General features: G+C 41.9%; 1 protein-coding gene across 1 annotated transcript in view; it reads right to left on the bottom strand.

Moving 5' to 3' along the window:
* The window catches only part of LOC132820310 (cyclic nucleotide-gated olfactory channel-like), a 40,470-nt gene extending 27,434 nt beyond the window's left edge, over positions 1-13,036 (bottom strand). The window contains exons 1-2 of the mRNA XM_060832335.1: positions 12,993-13,036; positions 8,734-8,844 (exon numbers count right to left, since the gene is read on the bottom strand). Of these exons, the coding sequence (XP_060688318.1) occupies positions 8,734-8,844; positions 12,993-13,036 (155 nt within the window). The remainder of the gene's footprint in view (positions 1-8,733; positions 8,845-12,992) is intronic.
* Between the last annotated feature and the right edge of the window lie 247 nt (positions 13,037-13,283).

Genomic DNA, 13,283 nt, shown 5'->3' with positions numbered 1-13,283 from the left:
GAGGTACTACAAGCATTGTGATTAGTGACAACGGCACTCTATTCATGTCTAAAATATTGCAAGTACTTCATGAAGAATTGAGAAAGGCAGAAGGGCATGAGACTTACTGTTTATTTCCTTTCTTTTTCATCTTTTTATTTACTTAATAAATGTTTATATTTAAGTAAATTTGTGTTGTTGAGTCTTCTCTTAACTACTTTTAACCTAATCCGAAGAACTATTTGCATACACTTTGTGATGCAAGAAACTTTTGGCAACAAAGATGGGATTCATGAAAATATTTAAGAGAAGGAAAAACACTGAAATGAAATTGTGCAATTTGTGTGTTTTTATTCCCTGGGCCTCTAGATCTAGGGATGTTTTAACGTCAGTTTGCATTTTGGAAATCTATGGTGATTTTAAGTTTGTGCCTGTATCAGTGTGGAACATATGTGGTTAACGTAATGTCCTTTTAAGTAGTTGTGTAAAGCAAAAATCTGCGATAAAATGTTGAGTCAAAATTTGATTTGCAGAGCTTTGTACAAATTTACCTTTTGGAATTGGCTCCTTGTGTCTGGACTGAGGAAAGAATCTCGGGTAAATTTTAATTTCAGAAATTACTATGTTTGGGATTTCAATTTCTGGCCAGAGTGAACTTCCAAATACTGTTTTAAAATGAGTGAATCTTTACTTCAGGATGGTAAGATTTAAGCATTGTGCTTTGGGGTGAAAGCATCCAAGTAACAGAGGCTGGAATTTTGGATATGCAATTCTCTTTGAACAAAATTATTTGATGGTATATTCTAAAATGTGAAGAAACTTGATAGAGTAATTACAGTCTAACAAAGGAGGTAGGCTTCCCCTTTATTAATTATAACACACTTATTTCCTTAAAGGTAGAGGAGAAATGGACGACATAATTATGTGCAAGAGTTTAGGCCCCACCCCCTTTTTTGAATCCATTTTAGATTAAAACTAATTAACCCATTCTGCTTCATGTGAAATGGATGGAAGTTTTTTTTTAGAAACTGGAGGCACTGAAGGCTTAACCTATTTGCAGACCTTCGACATTGCAACACAGTGATGGATGAGGCACCCTCAATCCATCAAGCCATTCTTAAATAACATATCTCAATAGTTGGAGAACTGCGATGAAAACATTAAACATATAGAGTATTAGAAATCTCAAAACCACTGAGCCTGGGTACTATTAAGCATACCATGACAAAAATTATACTAAGACTCACATGCTCTGATATTCTAAAACATAGAATAGTTACCTGAAAATTTAAAGGGATTCTGGGAAATGATAAAGTGCATGCATACCTAAAATAAGGTTAGTTACTTTAAGGGAGTAAACAGAATATTGAATTTGGACAAATTCACCTAGGGATATATCAAGTATCTTGAATGAGTTATCAAGTAATTTTTTTTTAAAATGTGGATTATCTTCGAGAAAGAACAAACAAAGTATGCTTTGCCTGAATCAACAGAAATGATTGGCTTCAGTTTTAAAGTAGTATAAGATTATCTTCCATGGACGACAAATCCCTCCAGATCTCTGGAATGAGATAGGTAGTAATAGTTAAGTCGCAAAATTGGATGAGGCAAAATGGTTAAGGGTGGAGACTGATGGCAGAAGACAAAGATTAGAATAATGAGTTGAAACAGCAGTTGAGGGTAAAATGTATTTTAGTGAAAAGGAAGTTTAGATGAGAGCACAAGACTGATATTATAAATAGTCAGCATGGCTTTGTGCGTGGGAAATCATGTCTCACTAACTTGATTGAGTTTTTTGAAGTAACAAAAAGAATTGATGAGAGCAAAGTGGTGGATGTGATCTCTATGGACTTAAGTGTGGCGTTCGACAAGGTTACTCACGGTAGACTAGTTGGCAAGGTTAGATCACATGGAATACGGAAGAATTTGGATACATGATGGCATGCTAGCTCAGTGGAGGACAGCACAGTGGCTCAGTGGTGAGCATTACTGCTTCATAGCACTAGGGACCCAGGTTAGATTCCAGCCTCGGGTGACTGCCTGTGTGAAGTTTGCACATTCTCCCAATGTCTGCGTGGGTTTCCTCTAGGTGCTCTGGTTTCCTGCCACAGTCCGAAGATATGCAAGTCAGGTGAATTGGCCATGCTAAATTGCCCGTAGTGTTAGGTGAAGGGGTAAATATAGGGATATGGGTGGGCTGCGCTTCAGCGGGTCGGTGTGGACTTGTTGGGCCGAAGGGCCTGTTTCCACATTGTAAGTAATCTAATCTTAAATTGCCCATAGTGTTCAGGGATGTGCATGTTAAGTGCATTAGTTAGGGGAAATGTAAAGTTTTAGGATAGGGGAATGGGTTTGGGTGGGATACTCTTCGGTGGGTTAGTGTGGACTTGTTGGGCCAAATGGACTGTTTCCACACTGTAAGGATTCTATGTCAAAGAACTGGCTTGAAGGTAGAAGACAGGAGGTGATGGTGGAGGGTTGATTCTCAGACTGGAGGCCTGTCACTGTGAGCCTGGTGTGCCACAAGGATCGGTGCTGGGTCCACTACTTTTCATCATTTATATAAATGATTTGGATGTGAACATAGGAGGTATAGTTAGTAAGTTTGCAGACGACACCAAAATAGTAGGTGTAGTGGACAGTGAAGAAGGTTACCTCAGAGTACAATGGGATCTTGATCAGATGGGCCAATGTGCTGAGGAGTGGCAGATGGATTTTAAATTAGATAAATGAGAGGTGCTACATTTTGGAAAGACAAATCAGGGTAGGACTTCTACACTTAATGGTAAGGTCCTAGGGAGTGTTGCTGAACAAAGAGACTTTGGAATGCAGGTTCATAGATCCTTGAAAGTGCAGTCACAGATAGAATAGTGAAGAAGGTATTTGGTATGCTTGCCTTCATTGATTACAGATTGAGTATAGGAGATGGGAGGTCGGTGTTGCAGCTGCACAGGACATTTGTTAGGCTAATTTTGGAATATTGTGTGCAGTTCTGGTCTCCCTCCTAAAGGAAGGATGTTGTGAAACTTGAAAGGATTTAGAAAAGATTCACAAGGATGTTGCCAGGGTTGGAGAGTTTGAGCTATAAGGGGAGGCTGAAAAGACTGGGGCTGCTTTCCCTAGAGCATTAGAGGCTGAGGGGTGACCTTATAGAGGTTTATGAAATCATGAAGGGCATGGATCGCGTAAATAGACAAAGTCCTTTCCCTGGGTTGGGAGAGTCCAGAACCAGAGGGCATAGGTTTAGGGTGAAGAGAGAAAGATTTAAAACAGACCCAAATGGCATCCTTTTCACGCAGAAGGTGATGCATGTATGGTTTGAGCTGTCAGAGGAAGTAATGGAGGCTGATACAATTACAACATTTAAAAGGCATCTGGTTCAGTATATAAATCGGAAGGGATTAGAGGGATATTGACCAAGTGCCTGGCAAATGGGACTAGACTTATTTAGGATATCTGGTTGGGTCTGTTTCCATGCTGTACATCTCTCTGACTGTATGATAGCTTTCTCTTTGTGTCCTTTATTTTCTTGTTAAGAAAGACTGAATTTGTGATCAAGTCACTACCTGAGGCATCGGGACCATATGTGGAGAGATAAGTAAAGCCTCATAGATCATTTGTTAAGATTACATGGGAGTCAAGAATGTGTGACATGGTCTTGTGATACGGATGTAAGCGTGTAAAAGTGAATGTTACCTTGGAGGTAACAAATACGAGAGAATACAAAGTTAGAAAAACATGCATTGAAGAGCGGGTCTCAGACGTGTACACCTATTTTCCGAAAGGAATAGTGTGGCCTTGAAGAACACAATAACATAGTTTAAACGATAAGACACTGACACATAATCCATCAAGAAACTGACTTTAAAACAATGAAAATAGTATTAGTGAAAGGCTTGTAAAACGAATTGAAATCAAAGTAATAAGTGTGATTGGCTATTATGTCAAAATGTTACTGTAATGAAAGAATATGGACTCTGGGAGGAGTAATAGTGGACTGACTGATCAGTCAGTCATCAGATGACGTACAGATACCCCACCTTGAGTGTTTGTATGATGCATGTATGTACTGCAGTGTTTAAACCAGTAAGTGAAACTGTAATGTGTTAGGACAGTTAGTGTATGTGTAGGAGTTGGTAGTAAGGGAACCCCAGGAAAAATAAAAGGTAGGAAGCATAAGCTGAAGATAAAGCCAGATAAACGTTACAGCTGTATTATTTGATAGCATGTATACTGTAGCTCAAAGTGGGTATTTGCACATGGAGGTAGTTAACACTCAATGATACATTCATTCATGAAATTGGCAAGGAAGGAAACATATTGAAGAGATATCCTCACAATGAGTACTGATGAAGAGAGCTGTAGAAATTTTGAGTCGATGCATGATGTTATTTTACTGTTATTGGACAAGGTGATATGTGGATGTGGAACTGGAGGATAATAAAAAAACACACAAATTAAGGAACCTGAATCTGGAATATACTGAATTTTAGAGCAAAGTATGTCAGTAGATTAACTGGAAAAATGGAGACAATATTCTGGTTGCCACAGTTAGGTGGCTACAGTAATTAAAATTAAAACGCACAGAAAGATCTAAACATCAGAACAGAAAGGAATTGACGAACAACCAGCTGGTCTGGTTCTCCCTTTCTTCTCTCTCTCCCTCTTGCATGTTCTAAAGGCCCTCACCACGTAATTACCAAAAAGCAACAGGGAGGGGATCTTTGACCCCAGGACGGGAGCTGGAATAGATTAATATATGTTTGATGCAGTTGCGCAGATTGCAATTAAGAATATTACTGATGTTAGCGTAAGTATGAAAACGTTAATCCTTTGTGGGATTTTGATCCCATCAGAGGCTGTCAAACACGTGATGAAATGAGAACACAATGTTAACACAACTTACTGATTCCATCACGGCCTTGACCGTAGATCACTGGTGGGATTTATTTAATGACCCAAAAGCCATTGGGATCATTAATTTGATGATACATCCTATTGTTGTATTGGTCATATTGATATTGGTTATTTTCATTGTAGTTAATTTTCTGGTGTAGTTTACATACTCTTATTATGTGTTCTTCGCGTGGCTATCACTGATTTGCACCAGCATCTGCAATTGTAACTGCTGCCTCACAGCGCCTGAGACCCGGGTTCAATTCCCGACTCAGGCGACTGACTGTGTGGAGTTTGCACGTTCTCCCCGTGTCTGCGTGGGTTTCCTCCGGGTGCTCCGGTTTCCTCCCACAGTCCAAAGATGTGCGGGTCAGGCGAATTGGCCATGCTAAATTGCCCGTAGTGTTAGGTAGGGGTAAATGTAGGGGTATGGGTGGGTTGCGCTTCGGCGGGTCGGTGTGGACTTGTTGGGCCGAAGGGCCTGTTTCCACACTGTAAGTCTAATCTAATCTAACATGCGCAATCAAATATCGTCAGGGGTAGATTGTACAGAATGGGTTAGAATTGTTAATGCTATATGACCTTAAATAAGTCCCTTGATGGGTGACTCACATTTCTGTATGTGCCAAAGACAGCACAATCAATTTGTTTCTCTGTACTTGCGGTTTGTTATATTTTATAAGAGAGACACTTTCGCTCTGAATCGTTGGACTTCCCCTCAGACTGGAATCACGAACGGTGCTGGGAACGAAACTAAGCCTCCAGAACATTGATTGATGGGCAAAAGGGCATGAGACTTGGCTTTTTTCCCCTTTTTTCCATCTTTTTATTTATTTAATAAATATTCATATTAAGTAAATTTGTGTTGTTGAGTCTTCTCTTAATAAATGTAACTGAATGCGAAGAATCATTTAGATACACTTTGTCAGCATATGTGCCTATTGAGGACCAGTGTTGAATAATTGTCAGCTCGATTCTTGGGGGTGAATGACCAGATACTCTTCTAACAACCTCATACGTTTATATACAACCAAAGAAGCTGTATCTTCACTGCACATAGCCTATCGGAAAGAAGTTATACCAACCTCTGCGTAAAGTATGGAATAACCTTCAGTCTCAGAGACTCAGCAATGAAAATGGATCAGTATCAATAGTTACCATGGCAGCATTACTCACCACAGGAATGACACTTCCTGGGAATGAGCAGATACCAGACAAATAGCCAAAGACAATCTTTTGAAGACCTGCATGTTTTAACACTAGCATGCAATGCATGTGCAGAGACTGATGGAAGTGGTACTGACAAAAGTTAACAGACTGTTTTCCTAATAAATAATCACTTTGTTTGGAACCATATTTATTGAGTAATTTGAAACTGCAATTGATAATGTTTATGGAGAATTGCAATTGTGGTTAGTGTACTGGCTGACTTCTTGTGGTTGTGTGATATTCACCTCTGCCTTTGTGTACAGTCTGTGGCAACCATTACATACAATTACTTCAAACCCCTTGTGTGAATTGCATGTTCCCCAGTGGGAATTTAACTGTCTGCACAATTACACCTGCCTCTGAGTTTTCCTGCTCCTCTTCAGGTTTCCACATTCTGCAAAGTGGTTCCAAAATTAAAGGTTTCCTAAATTCCAAACAAACATTTCATGTTCCCCACTTTCCTCATTCCTTAATCACTAATCGGGAATTAGCTCAGGCACGATGGAGGTGGAGTCAGTGCTGGAATATGGAGAGTGACAGACTCTGCAATGGTGGGGGACAAAGCAATTAGGGAAGGCTTTGGGGTTGGGGAGGGGAGAGAGTGAATGTTCTGGAGGTTTACAGCCAAGATGAAGCTTATAAAGGAGCAAGTTTTGAACTGCTTTGTGGAAGGAATGTATCCCTGGTCAGGTGGAGCTCCCACTAGGTGACTGTTCACAGATGGATGCCACAACAGTCAATGAGTGTGAATGAGAGACAGAGAGTTGGATCAAATGCAGGTAACTAAGACCCCACTGCCATTGCTTCTGTCAGGAAGGCTGAGTAAGTTAAGTACCACTCAGGCACATAACAGTCAATTACGACTCATTTATATAGCAGTAACAGGATGGGTCAGAATCAGCATGGATTTATGAAGGGGAAATCGTGCTTGACTAATCTTCTGGAATATTTTGAGGATGTAACTATGAAGATGGACAAGGGAGAGCCAGTGGATGTAGCGTACCTGGACTTTCAGAAAGCCTTTCATAAAGTTCTACATAGGAGATTAGTGAGCAAAATTAGGGCATATGGTATTGGGGGCAAAATACTGACTTGGACTGGCTGACTAACAGGAAGCAAACAGTAGTGGTAAACAGGTCCCTATTGGAATGACAGACAATGACCAGTGGGGTACCACAAAGTTCGGTGCCGGTACTGTAGCTGTTGTAATGTACATTAATGATATGGATGAAGGTGTTAAACATAATAATCACAAATTTGCTGATAACACAAAGCTGGGTGGCAGGATGAAATGTGAAGAGGATATTAGGAGAATACAGGGTGACCTGGACAGGCTAGGTGTGTGGACGGATGCATGACTGATGCAGTTTAATGTGGATAAATGTGTGGTTATCCATTTTGGTGGTAAGAACAGGAAGACAGATTACTATCTAAATGTAGTCAAGTTAGGTAAAAGGGAAGTACAACGAGATCTAGGTATTCTTGTATATCGGTCAATGAAAGCAAGCATGCAGGTTACAGCAGGCAGTGAAGAAAGCTAATGGCATGCTGGCCTTCATAACAAGAGGCATTGAGTATAGGAGCAAAGAAGTCCTTCTGCAGATGCACAGAGCCCTAGTGAGACCGCACCTGGAGTATTATGTGCAGTTTTAGTCTCCAAATTTGAGGAAGGACATTCTGGCTATTGAGGGAGTGCAGTGTAGGTTCACGATGTCAATTCCTGGAATGGTGGGACTGTCATACGTTGAAAGATTGGAGTGACTGGGCTTATATACACTTGAGTTTAGAAGGATGGGAGGGGAATTGATTAAGACGTATAAGATTATCAAAGAAATGGACACTCCGGAGGCAGGAAGCACATTTCCGCTGATGGGCGAGTCCAGAACCAGAGGACACAGTTTAAAAATAGGGGGTAGGCCATTTAGGACAGAGTTGAGGAGAAACCTCTTCACCCAGAGAGTTGTGGATATATGGAATGCTCTGCCCCAGAAGGCAGTGGAGGCCAAGTCTCTGGATACTTTCAAGAAAGAGATGGATGAATAGAGCTCTTAAAGATAATGGAATCGAGGGTTTGGGATATAAGGCAGGAACAGGATGCTGATTGTGGATGATCAGCTATGATCATGATGATGGTGGTATTGGCTCGAAGAGCTGAATGGCCTACTCATGAACCTATTGTCTATTATCTTTAATGTCAAATTCCACCCAGCAGATACTTCTAGCCAACAGAGTTTGGCAGCTGTCCATTGTCAGCAATGCACCTGGGATGTGTGGCTGCTGGTGGTGTTGATTCAGGGACAAAAGCAGGAATTAGCCTTTGGATCTTTCAACACAAGTATGTGGAGGTAGAATGCGAGTCAAGGGGGTGATAGGAGCCAAGTACAGGAGACTGGCTCTCAGTGTTCCTACCCCTCCACCTACCCAATGGCAAGGTTTCAATTAGACAGGGTTTCCGCATTGCCTGAACTATATTACAGCTTGAGCAGGTCAACGGTAATTCAAAAGTGTCAAAGGTGAACGGGTCGAGGGCAATAGGTTGAAGGGTGACTGAGTTAAAGTCTGAGGGTAAAGATCTAAATGTGATTGACAGCGGTGTTGTCCATGAAGACTGGTAGCTCAGTGACCTGTGCACTTGATTATTCTCTTTACCTGGACAGTGCCCCTTGTCCTCGGAATGAATTCTGGGAGAGCAGCCCTCCTGGATCTAGAGTAGATACCCTCTGCAACTCAGAGCTTGTATCATCAGAGGCAGATGCTGTTCTGTAACAAAAGTGAAACATAACATGATTGACTCATTCCATGTGGGTCAAAAAGACTGATCCATCAAACTATGCAGCTCCCAGTGAAGCAATCCAGTTAGCTGCAAGCCCTCACTCTATCCCCAAAATCCTGCATTCCACATTCAATTTGTTTTTGAACTAATTTATCCTTTTCCAGTCCCATATGGGCAGTGAAGTTCATGCCATTGTTGCTCACTGCCTTATAACCCTCTTAAATCTCTTGGACAAAACCTTAGAACTAGATTAGAGTGGTGCTGGAAAAGCAGAGCAGGTCAGGCAGCATCCGAGGAGCAGGAAAATCAACGTTTCGGGCAAAAACCTTAGAACTGCCCATGAGTCCTTCTACAATCAGCTGATGGCTAGAGTATTTACATGTCAAACCTATCTAACCCGATCATTTTCGGGCAGCACAGTAGCACAGCAGTTAGCACTACCGCCTCACAGTGCCAGAGACCCTGGTTCAATTCCTGCCTCAGGCAACTGTCTGTGTGGAGTTTGTACATTCTCCCCGTGTCTGTGTGGGTTTCCTCCCACAGTCCAAAAATATGCAGGTTAGGTGAATTGGCCATGCTAAATTGCCTGTAGTGTTAGGTGTAGGGGAATGGGTCTGGGTGGGTTGCTCTTCGGTGGGTCGGTGTGGACTTGTTGGGCCAAAGGGCCTGTAAGTAATCTAAACAATCAGCTGATGGCTAGAGTATTTCCATGTCAAACCTATCTAACCCGATCATAAACTTGTTGCCAACCAAATCTCCCCTTCAAGGAGAACACTCCTAGTTTTGTCAGAGGGAGTAGAATTCCCTTTTCATTGGAACTATAAATTGAAATGCAAATTGGACTGATCTAATTGAATTACCAGGAGAGTTTTGCAAATTAAAAATTCAGTTTTGCAAATTGGGAGCTATGTAATGCATTGTTGCTTTTAGAAGCAGTGAGAGGAATAATTTGAGGCTTACTAATGTCTTTTGATTCAGTCAAATTCTACCTGACAAGAGAACTCTGATTGAGTCACAGCGTGTTATAAATTCTCATATTCAGGAAAAGGACTGTGAGTCAACTATTAATAATGATACACAATAATACTCATTTATTTGACACAATTAATGTGAGAATAATAAAGTATACTATAAACTAATGATAAACACTACAAACTACTTTATGCTTTAAATAATGTTGTATGATCAGGCACCACCACACTAGAACTTAACCAGGCTCCACGTGGTGATGTCATCTGGTCTTCTCCCGAGGGTCTCAGGAGTGTCTTCTCTTTCAGTAGTTATTCTCGAGTTACCGCTCTGAGCAGGGTTTTGCAGTGATTCTTATCCTACAAAGTCTTCGTGCCCTTTTGGGAGGGTCTCAGGATCTGCCAATGGATTGATCAGACCCAACCAGCACTGGCACGTTGATGGCAAGATGGCCCTTAGGTATCCATTATGGTGGTTGCTGGGTGCATGCATCCTCCTCCAAATAAGGGTGCTAAGTGCCTCAATGTCTGGTGAATGATGCGATGCTCCTGAATATCCTGATGGCGACATTCCATTGTCCCATTCAAATCCAACTTCAAGTGTGTATTGCAGGGTCTGCAGCTATCAAGTTTGTTTGCAAACTGTGGGCAGCTGGAGCCTATCTAGATAATGCAGCTTGTCACTTTACTCAAGGTAGGCTTTCATTTCCCAGGCACGCTTTAATTTATGGCCATTTTATCGAAGTTCGTCATAAATCTTATCCAGCCACAACCTGCTTCAGAAAGCATCTCTCATAGTCTCTTTTCTTGTGGGAAAAAGATAGAAAAATGAAGAAAGCTTAAAAGAAAGAATTCTAACAAGAAAAGGTCTAGGCCATAAGACATAGGAGCAGAAATTAGGCCATTCAGCCCATCAAGTCTGCTCTGCCATTCAATCATGGCTGATAAGTCTCTCAACCCCATTCTCCCTCTTTCTCCACATAACCCTTGAGCTCCTTGATACTCAGGAACTCAGAATATCTCAGTTGTAATATATTCAATGATCTGGCTTCCAGAGCCTTCTGTAGCAATGAAGTCCAGAGATTCATCATTATCTGCCTGAAGAAGTTACTCCTTATCTCCATTCTAAAATGTCTTTCCTTTACAGAGTGTGCTGTCCTACCAATGGAAACATCTTCCCAATATCTACTCTGTCCAGAACATTCAGTATTCTGTATGTTTCAATTAGATCCACTTTCATCCTTCTAAGTCCCATCGAGCATAGGCCTAGAGTCCTCAAACACTCCTCATATGTTAAGCTTTTCATTCTTGGGCCCATTCTTGTGAACCTCCTCTGAACATGCGCCAGGGTCAGTACATCCTTCCTGAGATATGGGACCTAAAACTGTGTACAATACGTCAAATGTGATCTAACCATGGCCTTATACAGCCTAAGAAATATATCCCTGCTTTTATACACAAGCCCGCTCAAAATAAATACCATCATTGTATTTGCCTTCCTAACTGTTGACCACACCTATAAGTTTGCCTTGCGAGAATCCTAGACTAGAACTCCCAAGTCTTTTTGCACTTCAGACTTCTGAATTTTCTCTCCCTTTAGAAAATAGTTCATGCATCTATTCTTCCAATCCAAGTGCATGACCTCACACTTCCCCATGTTGTACTCCATCTGAGGCGGGTTCAGTTCCCGTCTCAGGCGACTGACTGTGTGGAGTTTGCACGTTCTCCTTGTGTCTGCGTGGGTTTCCTCCGGGTGCTCTGGTTTCCCTTTGATCCAACCTGCCCATGCTGTCCAGGTTTCCCAAACTAAACAAGTGCCATTTGCCTGTATTTGGCCCATATTCCTTTAAACCCTTCCAAATCATGCACCTGTCCAAATGACTTTTAAATATTATCATACCAACCCAATCTACAAATTTGCCGGTTCGTGAATATTGATGCAGAACTATGTTTTATCAACAAGTATTATTTGCGCGCTAAGCACAGATGAGTTATTTCACAAAATGGGCGGCACGGTGGCACAGTGGTTAGCACTGCTGTCTCACAGCGCCTGAGACCCGGGTTCAATTCCCGACTCAGGCGACTGACTGTGTGGAGTTTGCACGTTCTCCCCGTGTCTGCGTGGGTTTCCTCCGGGTGCTCTGGTTTCCTCCCACAGTCCAAAGATGTGCGGGTCAGGTGAATTGGCCATGCTAAATTGCCCGTAGTGTTAGGTAAGGGATAAATATAGGGGTATGGGTGGGTTGTGCTTCGGCGGGTCGGTGTGGACTTGTTGGGCTGAAGGGCCTGTTTCCACACTGTAAGTAATCTAATCTAATTTGTCACCTGTTTGCCCACACTACTCACCAGTCCAGATCCTTCTGCTGCCTCTCCACTCCTCAATGCTACCTGTCCCTCTACCTATCTTTGTATCATTGCAAACTTAGCCATAATGTTCTCAGTTTCTTCATCTTGAACGTTAATGTATCAAGTGAACAGTTGTGGTCCCAGCACTGAGCCTTGCGGAACACCACTTGTCACAGGCTGCCATCCTGAGAAGGACCCTCTTATCCCCAATCTCTGCTTTCAGCCAGACAGCCAAGCTTCTATCAATGCTAACACTTTGCCTCTGACACTATTGGCCCTTATCTTACTCAGTAGTCTCCTGTCTGGTTCCTTGTCAAAGGCCTTCTTGAAATCCAGTTCGATAACATCCATTGGCTCTCTAACCTGCTGTTACTTCCTCAAAGAATTCTAACAGATTTGTCAGGCATGACTTCCCCTAGATGAATCCATGCTGACTTTGCCCTATTTTACCATACACTTCCAAGTGTTCAGAAATCTCATCCTTCACAATGGTTTCAAAGATCTTACCCACAACATGAGGTTAGGCTAATTGGCCTGTAATTTTCCATTGTCTGCCTCACTCCCTTTTTAAACAGGGCGATCACATTAGTGATTTTCCAGTCCTCTGGGCTCTTCCCTGATTCTAGCAATTCCTGAAAGATCACCACTAATGCTTCCACTATCTCTTCAGTTATCTCCCAATGAACTCTGGGGTGTAGTCCATCTGGTCCAGGTTATTTATCCACCTTCAGGCCATTCAGTTTTTTTAGTAGCTTCTCCTTGGTGATGGCCACCATACTCAGCTCTGCCCCCCTCACTGTCTTGAATTTTTGGGATATTACACTTTGAAGACTGCCACAAAGTAATTATTCAGTTCCTCAGCCATTTCCTTATTCCCAACTAGTATCTCTCCATCATCACTTCCAGTAGCCCAATGTCCACTTTTGCCTCTCTTTTGCCTTTTATATATCTAACGAAACACTTGCAGTCTTCCTTTATTTTACTGGCTAGCTTAGTCTCATATTTAACCTTCTCCCTCCTTATTTCGGTGGAATTATGGATAGTGTAGAAGGTTGTCCGAGGATACAGCAGGACATAGATCAGTTGCAGATATGGGCGGAGAAATTACAGAG

Source organism: Hemiscyllium ocellatum, chromosome 11 (genome assembly GCF_020745735.1).
Source record: "Hemiscyllium ocellatum isolate sHemOce1 chromosome 11, sHemOce1.pat.X.cur, whole genome shotgun sequence".
Lineage (NCBI taxonomy): Eukaryota > Metazoa > Chordata > Chondrichthyes > Orectolobiformes > Hemiscylliidae > Hemiscyllium > Hemiscyllium ocellatum.
The sequence above is the reverse complement of the archived record's forward strand: the minus strand, read 5'-3'. Positions and strand labels throughout refer to the sequence as shown.